The sequence below is a fragment of the Polyodon spathula genome, chromosome 19, assembly GCF_017654505.1.
Source record: "Polyodon spathula isolate WHYD16114869_AA chromosome 19, ASM1765450v1, whole genome shotgun sequence".
Lineage (NCBI taxonomy): Eukaryota > Metazoa > Chordata > Actinopteri > Acipenseriformes > Polyodontidae > Polyodon > Polyodon spathula.
The window spans coordinates 26,680,701-26,692,887 of record NC_054552.1 but is presented as its reverse complement, the minus strand read 5'-3'; the positions used below and the strand labels follow the sequence as shown (position 1 = coordinate 26,692,887).

At 35.5% G+C, this 12,187-nt stretch overlaps 1 protein-coding gene across 1 annotated transcript in view; it reads left to right on the top strand.

Annotated features, from left to right (window-relative positions):
- Window positions 1–32: 32 nt before the first annotated feature.
- LOC121294622 (N-acetylgalactosamine kinase-like) overlaps window positions 33–12,187 on the top strand; it is a 31,199-nt gene continuing 19,044 nt past the window's right edge. The window contains exons 1-6 of the mRNA XM_041218519.1: window positions 33–122; window positions 630–854; window positions 1,411–1,499; window positions 1,837–1,960; window positions 2,134–2,224; window positions 4,043–4,189. Coding sequence (XP_041074453.1) covers window positions 802–854; window positions 1,411–1,499; window positions 1,837–1,960; window positions 2,134–2,224; window positions 4,043–4,189 — 504 coding nt within the window. The 5' untranslated portion in view covers window positions 33–122; window positions 630–801. The remainder of the gene's footprint in view (window positions 123–629; window positions 855–1,410; window positions 1,500–1,836; window positions 1,961–2,133; window positions 2,225–4,042; window positions 4,190–12,187) is intronic.

Below are 12,187 nucleotides of genomic sequence, written 5' to 3'. Positions count from 1 at the left end.
CAGGAACGCCAATTCTAGTTACGGAGTTTCCGGAGGGAAGGGAATGAAAGTAACACCATCTTAACTTGACAATCAAATACAGTACTTAGTTGTGTTAATGCAGAATACTGAGCAACTAATTGGTAATTACAGTTGTATATTTGTAAACGTATTTAAGTCTATATTACTATTTTATGCTGTTTAAAAAAACTTTGCCCTCCAGCGCTGCGTTTTCATTATGCATGTGCATAGTGCACACAATACAGAACCCGTACATTTCTGCAGAGCACGAACCGTCTATATCTAAGGAATGTATCCTAGCCAGGTTCACGAACCAAAAACGTGCTTTTTTTTTAATAGCCAAACCATCTAAGACTAAATATTGCTGTCGGAAAACTACGTATCTCGTAATAATGAATAAGCATGAAGTGCTACAAGCTAAAATATATCCATTTTCTTGCAGCTCACTTATTGTTAAGATATGGGTAGTGCCTGTCATAACAAAAAAAAAAAAAAAAAAAAAAAAAAAAAAAAAAACGAGCTGGCATATATATGCCACCTGCAATACTAAATAAAACTATATGAGGGGAACATCTAGTAACACGGAAATTAATAATTAAGTATATTTGTTGACGATTTCTGTTTTACAGGATTTCCGTAAAGTTACAGCGAGCAGTATCCGGGGTATCGTCGCATGACTGTCAGCTGACAAAACCTTTGCTGGTGTGCAGAAGTTCTAAGAGAAAATACTTTTGCAAAACATAAAATTGTTTTTTAAAGCCAGGGTTTAACTGAAAGCCGAATAAATCGTTGAGCAAAAGAATGGCCACGAATCCACCTCCAAAACTGCAAGTCCAAAGTAGTGAAAACGACAGGTGAGTAGTGTCAAAAGTCATTTGTAAAATTATTTTGTCAACAATACTTTTTCTTATAGCATGCAAAAGTCTAAAACTCGAACTAAACTGTTCAGAAAAGGATCTGTCGTTTACTGTCTTGCACCTACTTTATTTATTATTATTATTATTATTATTATTATTATTATATTATTATTATTATAATATAGTATTTAATACATGAACTTTACTGTGTCGGTATTTCAGATGAATTGATGCAATATACACTTGCAATTTTTAATAGTTAATCTCTAGAACCTGTTGTAACCAATGTGTACGTTTTTTTTTTCTATTTTTTAAATTTGGTTTCTACCAGTGAACCCCATAAATCAATACATGTTGCACACAAAGCTGTATATTGTAATTATGAATGTACTTCTCCCACTTTTCACTGGATGGAAGCACCAAGCATAATGGCTCCACCTAGTGGATTCAGTCCATAGTGATGTACCCTCCACACTACCTACATAATGCATTATAAATAGTTTATTGTAGTGACTTTGTAAAAATGAATTCTGTTTATTTACTTTTATTTCAGGTTGCAGCGACTGAAGGAGACATTCATATCAAAGTTTGGATCGGCTCCTGTGTTTTATGCACGTGCTCCTGGGAGAGTCAATTTAATTGGTAACCAAGATTTTGTTACCTTTGGCTAATTTTGTTCAAAACTGCAGAATACAGTTTTGATATGCTATGGTGATATTTGAAGTTAATGTGGCAGTATATAAGTAAATATATGTTTCTGTTGAAATATATTAGCTGCATAATATCTTTTTAGTGTTTTAATGAATGTTGTTTCCAAAACACAGACCTGCTTTTGTAAATGCTAATGTAATGGCATTACCCAAACAATTTTCCACTACAATTGCAACCTCATAACAATTATTCAATACCCAAATACAGATACCTTTTTTGAAATCTCACGAACATGGCTTTAACTGGGAATCTCAATCTTTCCATTTAGGGGAACACATTGATTACTGTGGTTATGCAGTACTGCCCATGGCTATAGAGCAAGATATCCTGGTCGCGGTATCACTGAACAAAACACAAGTCATCCAGTTGGCCAATACAAATCCATTGTACCCGTAAGTAGTTCTTCTTAGTCTTGTTTTAATAGAAAAAGTAAGTTACAAACTCTATTAATACACTAGTAAATACACAAGGTGAGTTGTTGTTATCGCTTCCATTATCCAACATCAGATGGCAGTATTAAACCATCTGTAAATGCACACACTTCAATGTTTGTATTATTTTACAGGGATTTCACTAGCTGTATCAGTGATATTCATATTGACAAGACTAAACCTTTATGGCATTACTATTTCCTTTGTGGACTGAAAGGGATTCAGGTGAGTTTTGAAAGCACATTTATTTTGTACCAGTACAAAAAAAAAGATGAGATCAGAGTGTTCCTACCCATTGCTAAATGTGTTTCTTATATGGCTTGTTTCATGCAAAAGTCTTTTCAAACTTTAATATTTTCATTTAATTAGTGTCCAGGGTACATATGTTGTTCCATATTTAACATTGTACATGTTGTCACAATTGTCAAGGCTAGAGAAGATGACTGCTTTCGCTCCATTGCGAGCAACAAACTGGCCTGTCCATCATGTTACACAGAGCAGTGTCAGATATGCAGTAATACTAAACTGATTTAACATAAATAAGCAAATAAATACATTTAATAAGTTGTTTCTTCTTTGTCTTGCTCTGTGCCCCGGGAGGGCTGGCAAACCGCAAATGAAACAATGTGTTTTTTTTTTTTGTTTTTTTTTTTAAACCTAATATAAAATCGTTATAGTTTGTGGTTAGAACGTTAGTGCTACATTTTGGACTACTCTCTGTTTTTCTATACAATTCTGAAATGTAATTGAGTGTTGCTTAGTTTCTTACAGATAGCAGGCTGTTTTAGGGTAACTGTGGTTTAAAGTGCTAAAGTTCTTTTTTCTGTTTCAAGTGCAGCTCCATCTTGTTCCTGTGGTAGGAAGAATGATTAGCAGCTAATACAGACAGCTTTGTATTCATTTCTGTTAACAATTTTGTAGCGGAACAGATATAATAATGATTTATACATTTAGTGTTTGGTTATGGATCGTTCTGAAGAAGTTCTTAGGGACTTATCTGAAATATTAGTGGTCTTTAGAATTAATGTCTTGGTTTGTGTACAATCAGATGGTCTTTATACAGCCTAAAAATCAATTTCAAATCATTTTTAACGTTAACCCTAGCACAAAGAACAACCTGTTCAAAAATTATTTTGCAAACACGGTAACTACTATTTTTTATATATGTTTTTCAATTTGCTTTTTTATTTTAAATTAACCTTTTAAAGTTTTAAAATGCAAACAGGAACTTTTCAAATTAACTTAATAGGTACTGCAGGTTTTACACAACAAAGTTTGGCACAAAGTATTATACCATGCTGCAGTCTATAATAAACACTTAGTCTAGTGCTGATAGGGTCCAAGGGGATAATCTGTTTATATTCATTTGAACATGTAATCCTGTTGGGATACAAATACAGAAAAAATTGGCAGAGCCTCTTTTCTTTTCTGAAACTGGAGTATATTTTTTTAAAACATTGCGTGATAACTCTGGAAGTCTGATTCACATTTGAGACAATCCTGTGGATCAAGTTCAGTTTAAATATATTCCTCACATGTTTTTTAAACAAGCTTGGCTGCCATTCTGCAACAAAGGACATTGGCAGCACCCTCGTTTTAGTCCATTAACTTGCCTTTTAGCTTTATATAAAAGTCTTGAAACCAGTAACCTATGTTTTTTAAAAAAGACAGGAGGATAATAAAAAGTCCCATAAAGTGTTTTTAGCATGCAGAGTTGATCAAGTTTTTATCATATGTTGATTTTTTTTTTTCCTTTTCACTGAATCCAACACCTTAGGAAACTCCCAGTGGTAAAAAGAGCTCCACGCAAATTGATTTTTTTTTCTCTCTTTGTAATAATGACACCCTGTATGGGATTAGCAGTTCATAGCAAGGCAAACATTTAAGAGCCGTTACAACACTCATGTTGCTTATAGGGTTAAGTTTATGTTGTAGCACATACTGCAATTACAGTGGTATCAGTTATCTATATAGAGTTAACCGCATGTGCGGTTTCTGTCAACACACCATTTAAAAATGATTTTTCTTTTGTCTGGTCACTAGGAGCATTTCAGTCTGTTTTGTCCACCGGGGATTAACTGTGCTGTGGATGGAACCATCCCGGCTAGCTCAGGGCTGTCCAGCTCGAGTGCCATGGTGTGCTGTGCAGGGCTCGTCACTTTGGAAGCCAATAAGAAGACCCTTTCAAAGGTAGACTCATTTACTGCATGATCTCTTATGTATGCCTTCATATCTTTGGTGGAAAAAAAGTAGAATTTATTATTATTGTTTATTTGTTTATTATTATTATTATTATTATTATTATTATTATTATTATTATATTTCTTACAGGTGCCCTTACCCAGAGCAATTTACAGTTTTATACAAAAAATACATATCAAGAATTTAAGTACAATTAAGAGCAAGATACAAATAGAGTGACGTCAGTCCTAATAAGAGCAAATACAAGAGAGTCACTTACAACAGCGTCTCACCCGAAAGAAGGAGCACAAGGAGGTTAAGAGACTTGTTCAGGGTCACAGATTGAGTTCATGAGTGAGCCAGGATTTGAACCGGGGACCTCCTGGTTACAGGTCTGTTTTAGTCAGCTGCACACCAATACACCAGAATACTTGATGCTGATGTTTTTGCTGTTATATATATATATATATATATATACACACACACACATACACACACACACACACACACACACACACACACACAGTAGTGTGCAAATGTATTATAACACCCATTGCTTCTGTTCTTTTGATTTGTTGTGCATATGAAATCAAACCACAGTAACTGAAAATCTTGGAAAATTGTCAAAATAATAATAATAATATAATATAATACAATATCTTAGCCTTTCATAATGGACCACCATCACAAAGCGCTTTACAGAGGTAGGCTGTGAATTGTGCATTATATGATGAGTCACTTAAAATAGGACATTGATTTAACATCTCATCCACAGGATGGAGCACAAGGAGGTGAAGTGACTCAGTTAGTGGCAGAGTTGGGATTTTAACTGGTGACCTTCTGATTGTCTAATTTAATTGATGACTTTAATAGGCCACACATGCAACTACTTTAAATTTGTAAGAGAAAATTAATACATAGCCACAAATGCTGGAGACTTTTTAGAAGTTGTTGTTTTCATGCAGGTAGGTATATAAATAAAAAATGTGTTGTAATACATTTGCACACTACTGTGTGTGTGTGTGTGTGTATGTATGTATGTATATATATATATATATATATATATATATATATATATGTATATATATATGTGTAGCCAGTGTAATGTGGTGAATTCTAGTTCTGGCAGAGAACAATGCGAATAACAACGATGCAAAAAAGGGGCCCCTGCCCTAAGCAGATATAAACCATGTGTTTGAGGCCTCCATTAAAGTTTACCACAGTAAAGTCACACGGTAAATTTTGAGTTTCCCCATGTGTTTCTCATGGTTATAGTATGCAATTACCATCATTTGCCATGTTTATTAATTTATGAATATGCTTTACCATACCTCTCAGAGCTTTACAGTGCTCACCTTGCTTTAAGTAAGCTTTACAACACTTTGCTGTGCTTTTACTGTGGAAAGTTGTAAAAAAGTCAGCTCATTCATTCTGCATCGTATCACATGGAGACGGTGATACTTGTAGTGATATGGGCTTCAGCACCCATTTGGGAATTCCTTTTTAATTACGTTTGTGTTAAGTCACAGCATGGCTTTTATGCCATACATGTATGAATATGTGTATGTAAGTATTTTGTTCAAGCAGCAAAAAGTATATACTGTACAAGGTTTTCTGAGGCGTGTAAAATTTCAGTTGTCAAAAACAATTTCTTAAGAGAACAAGGATCACAATACAGTTAATGTAGTCTTATTTTTGACAGTTAGCAGTACCAGAACCTTTTATAGTTTTTCCAGCAGGGCATTTGGCAGAGCAGCTCCCATGTACTTTTCACAGCAGGTTACTTTCTTTTTTTCTTCTTTTAAATGTGTGAGTCAATTAAGTGCTCACGAAAGGGACTAATAGCACGAACTACAGGCCTGCCACAAAGCTCTGCCAAAGCTTTGCAGCGCTGAGATTGACAGTCACGCTAAATTTTGTATTGATTTTATAATGTGGACTGACATCCCAAGGTAGATTTCCAGTCAAGGCCACCAGACTATAAGTTTAGTCAATTAACTTACTGCACGACCAAGTCTTGAGTTGTACTTTGTTCATTTTCATGAAATGGCTCAGCACAGTTTACAGAGAATAGTCTCTTATACAAGTGTAAACAGCTGCATGTTGTTTGCAAACTTAGGCTCTTTTTCTGCATTGGGTTTTAAAAGTGAAAAAAGTTTAACATTCCAGCCTGGGTATCGGATTCAGCTAATCAGAGCAAAATGCAATATGTAAAATTCTATCATATTGAAACATTGAACAAGTTGTCTTTTTAGCATTTGTGTTTTATATTTGAGTGTTAAAACACAACACTGTATTAAGAGACACAGCTGCAGTAAGCACACTACCACAATGAAAATTCCTCTCCTGCCAAAAAAAACGTTAAATTCAGATAACATTATATGACAAACCCATTGTTTTGATTTTGCACTGACATTAGAATGGTTGGTTAACAGTATCAAGCTGTTTTGTTTAGATTTTAATGTTTTGCTTTATTCTGGTCAAGAGCTTTGTAAAATAAATAGCAGATGTTCAGTGCAATCCATGGGTCACATTTAAAGTGCTATCCTATGATCCTATACAACCTTCCTTTAGGATTGTTGTCAAAACTCAAGGCTATGACTAGCCTAAAGCTTTTTGTAATTACATTTTCTTATTTGATTCATAAGCTTATGAAGTTTTCTTTGGAACCCTGTGCTTAGATTGCTGAAAATTAACTAAAAGAGGATATTTGTAGCACAGGCTGAGTATGTGTTATAATAACCTAATAATTTAATTTATTTTCCACTGTGGGGATGTATATTATTAGTCATTTAGCAAACGCTTTTATCCAAAGCGACTTACAGAGACTAGGGAGGTGAACTATGCATCAACAACTGCTGCTGCAGAGTCACTAACAGTAGGAGCTCGGTTTCACGTCTCATCCGAAGGGATGGACTTATGGTTTTTCAGCATATCCCTTGCGACGTTGGTTTAGTGGATGCGCTAGTATGATAACTATGTCACACTTGCATTTTTCAATACAAAATAACAACCTTTTCTTATAAAACTTGGTTGGAAGTCTATTAGGACAGGGATTCCCAAACTGGGAATGTGGGATGCTTTCAGGGGACCATAACACATACACTTTTATTTTCTCTTAAATGATCCTGACAAAGCGATGTTCCCCAGTCAGAGGGATCGATTAGTTTACACAAATGCTGCTGCTTGGGGTTATTTCAAATGTAACATTGATGTCAGCTCGTACCATTATACAACAAAAGGGGGCGATTGCCAGGAGAATAGTAAATTATATTAATGCACTTCATAATTATAACTTTTTTTCAATTAAAAAAGATAAATCAATAAATGCATGATTTTTGCCAATGTTTGGTTTTTCAATTGAATATATTTTCTACCCCCTGCATAAATAAAATAAACCATACCACTCCCGCTTACCTTTACAGCAGATTTATTTTGCAATTGCAGTCAGACGATATACAGCTGAGTACAGTAATTTTGGAGCGGTTTCTAAAACATCAGAGAATGAATAAAGACAGATTACAAATGGTGCCAAGCCTCTTCTCATGAACTTTTTCAAACACCTTGAAATAAATACATGCTACCCTTGAATACCAGCAAAATGAGTTTCGAATATTTGTATTTATTTAAGTGAATTTGACTTTACTGTAACCTAATTGTTATTAACTGTGTTAGACTGGGCTCTACAGTATTCTACCATCTACTGCATGCAGTATATTTCTAAATATCTTCAAGTCTTGACCAGTTTTATTTGATCTTCTGACCCATCTGTGAACAGTTCAGCTTATCATGGGGATTTCACATGGGTTTCTGAAGTCTTAATGTGATTCTCTAAACGTCTCCTTGATCTGGGTTGGCTTTAGAAATCTTGATGTGCCTTTAGAGAAGGCTACGAAGAACTGAGTGAGAATAGCACAACTAGAAGGGATCTGAAGTTGATCCTAATGCATTAGCCTAACATATGCCGGTTAATTTAACTTCCTGACCTTTTTATTGAAATGCTTTTCTGGAATCCCACAGAAAGGCATGCACTTGGCATTTGGAGTGACAGTGATGTTTAGGTCATTTTTCTGTTTGGTTTTTGGGGGGGGGGGGGGGCAAATGACCTCATTGTGACTATCCATTTATAAACACCACTTTAACACCTGTTTTGACGTAATCAATAGATCTCCCTCTATTAAGAAATGAGATCTAAATTGTTTCCTGGAAAATTATAAATTCTAATTGTAATCTAGAACACTGGGACTCAGTAAAGTCTAGTAAATTGAACTTTAAAAAAAAAAAAATGCATATATAATTAGCTGTATTTATTCCTATGTTTTCACAAGTCATTTGGACATTATAAATGAAAAATGGCCACACAAAAATATGTTTAATTTAATGTTCTTCTTTGTTGCAAATTAAATAAATGCATAGGCAGTTGATGGTAGGACTGGAGTACCAAGGTTAAATCAATATGTAAGTCTATAAAAACAACTGTTCTGTGGGGGGGTGTGGCTGATTGGGATTCTTTGCTCAGGGTCAACTTAGTTATAAGGGTCATCATGAACTTGTGGCGCCACTCTGAAATCAGATTTCAGCTTGTTAGAGAAGAAACAGGAGCGGTAATGAAAATGTCAGTGCATCACGTTTACTGTGTTTACTTGAGAGCCATGTATAACCGCACCACAGACTGCACAGCCCGGTGGGCTTGCTTCACAGAGGTTAGTTTGTTTCAGTTGTTCAAAGCCAGATACAATTTGTATTATCCATTGCTTTAGATTTTTTTTTTTTATTATTTTTTTTTTTTTTTTTTTAAAAGCAAAAGTTCCTAATAGGCAGTGAGCACTAATTGCTTTTTATGTCTCTGATCTCAACTTGGGAGGTAAGACTTACCAAGTGTTAGAGAACAAGTAGCTTCAAATTACATACAAACATTTCCAAGTTTGACTGATTTCATCTGTATGACCTCTGACAGTGCTTGAACTTAAAAGCCCAGCTTCACGATGGAACATCTAATATCTAAGGAGAAATAGTATGATGAATTGGAAAAGTACTGCGTAATAACACAGAAAAAAGAGAAGATCATTATGTCTGTTGCTTTCTTTGCAGCAGTAATCACATCAGCAAGCAATAGATTCTTTCTTTCATGATCATAGTTAAAAAAGATGATGTGTGCAGATGCTGTGGACCGTCAATGAAAGGTAGACCGAGAAGGTTCCATACAGTAGCTGTCACAGGGCACTCCCAGAACACATGTAGGTCGGTCCTACTCCATTATTATCTGATCACACTAGTAAATGAAATGGGGGAAGAAAATGGGTTATGCTTGAAAAAAATATACAAAAATAGGAAAATCCAATTTTAAACATCTGCATTGTCTACTGTAAAATCAACAGTGATAAGCAAAAAAGTCCAAAGTTGTTTTGGAATCTCGGTCCGTATAATTAGTTTAAGCTAAATTTATTCTATGTATTTATTTATTTATTTATTTATTTATTTATAAATAACATAAATGCTTTGTTGTATTTTAAGTTTTATCTTGTGCACCACATCTTAGCAATTAGGGCTTGCATGAATGCAGATTTTGGCTTTCTTACAGTCTAGTCTAGTCAATATTGCTCAGAAATCTACCTCTCTTGGTAGCTTTGTTCAATAGAAAAGACAGACATATGCCAAAGAAGCCGCCCACTGGTTGTACAATACAATGCCCACAGCAATGTGAATTTGAATGTTATTATTTTTACTGGCTGTGTCTGTAGTAGCTAACATATTACATAGTAAAGACATGGTATTTTATTCTTAAGTGCATAAATTAAAGTTTAATATCCTGTTGTTCTTTTCTTTGTACTTACTTACTCGTCGGCAATGGTTTTTACCCTGGTTTTCTCCCCAATCTGTAATGCCCAATTATTATTTTTATCTCGGTTAACCCTGCAACCCCCTGGCGACTCAGGGAACGGAGGCAAGAAACATGTGTCCTCTGAAACGTGTTCCTGCCAGTCCGTCATTTTCCACAGGTAAGCCACCAGACCTATAGTGTCAGAGGACTACACAGATCTGAATGGCTACACTGCGGACCTGCAGGCGCCCTACCAGCCCTATGCACAGTGAACCATTGATTACCCTGCCGACCTAAGCGCTCCCTACCTGGGTGGTGCTCGGCCAATTGTACTCTGCCCCCTAGGAACCCCTGGTCAAGGTCAGCAATGGCATAGCCAGGATTTGAACCTGCGATCTACAGGCTATAGGGGGCATCCTGCGCTCCACGCGGAGCGCCTTTGCTGGATGCGCCACTCAGGAGCCCCCATTTTGTACTTACTTTACATTCTCTGTATTTATAAAATTACAGAGTGGAATTCAAATGCACGCTAGAGTGTGTATGTACAATCAATTCCCCCATTTAAACTATTTTATCATTGTTATATTAAAATAAAATAAAAAAAATCTATATTTGACCGAGGAGAATGTAATTTACAACATTAACTGAACAGTAGTCCCTCATACTTTTCATAGCATATCTGGCTTGCATTTTAAATAAATATTTAAATTAAATATTTAGGGTGGTAAGTGCATTAGTGAAGATACAAAGTCCAGTTGCATAAATACTTTTTGGGGCCCACTCTTCATTGACATTGACATAAGTATAAGATCTGGCTAAAGTCATGGCAGCCTGCAGTTGCCCCAGGCTTTATCTTGGAAACCTGTATATGGTCATTCTAAACTACTCTTTCATATCCTAGGGAGATATCTCTGTTAGTGACATTCCCTGCAGTTCCAGGAGAAAAACAATAATATCACAGCCTGTCTAATTAGTACAGCTGTATTTTAAATTTAAAGCAGCCTTTGTTTTTGTTTGGAGCAACTGCGTACTGCGTGCAAACATGTGCCTTTATTTTAAGATGCCTTCAAGCTGGAACAAATGTTTGCTGTAGGTAATAGGGCAAGTTGTGTGCTAAATGTAATAAAACAAATATTATTATACACATTACAATCTATTAGCTATGTAGCTCAGACATATGGCAAAGATTTTATCATAACTACAGTAAACAGTTATTTGGCAGGTGATCAGTAGTGTAACTTTTTTTTTTTTTTTTTTTAAGTTATTTACTACACTCAGTTTTCACAAATTTGGTATTGTAAGCCTACAATTACATTTTCGTTACTATGTAAATTACCATAGCTCCTGGGCAAAATACATGTACAAACCCGTTTTATGTACAGTGTATAGATACTATATTATATATATATATATATATATATATATAATATATATATATATTATTTTTAAGAACTGGTACAATCATTTCTTCAGGTGGTACAGAGGGTTAATGCACCAGCCTTTGGAAACCTGGCTTTGTATCTGGCTTGTTGGTCTTAAAGTTGCCATTGGTGAACGCTGGTCTGCACCAGATGAGTATTCCGTATTTTGTAGTAATTTAAGACGCAGCCAAAATTTTCTACCCTCAATTTGAGAATAAAATAAGACATGCAACAAACATGCATTTACAAAGATACAACCTCAATTACGCATATGGAGGCAGTTTGCAGCTGTCTGCGATCACACACAGCATTACAGTTATGAGCTGCTTCTCATTTCCAGTCTGCTGTCACACAGAGCATTACAGTTATGAGCTGCTTCTCATTTCCAGTCTGCTGTCACACAGAGCATTACAGTTATGAGCTGCTTCTCATTTCCAGTCTGCTGTCACACAGAGCATTACAGTTATGAGCTGCTTCTCATTTCCAGTCTGCTGTCACACAGAGCATTACAGTTATGAGCTGCTTCTCATTTCCAGTCTGCTGTCACACAGAGCATTACAGTTATGAGCTGCTTCTCATTTCCAGTCTGCTGTCACACAGAGCATTACAGTTATGAGCTGCTTCTCATTTCCAGTCATGATTACTCACACTATCATATCAAAAAATACGGGGGTCTGATCAGCGTTTCTTTTTCTTTTTTTTTTTTTTAATTTAGCCGTAATTAATTTTTTACTCGGTTTTCTCCACAATTTAGTATGCCCAGTT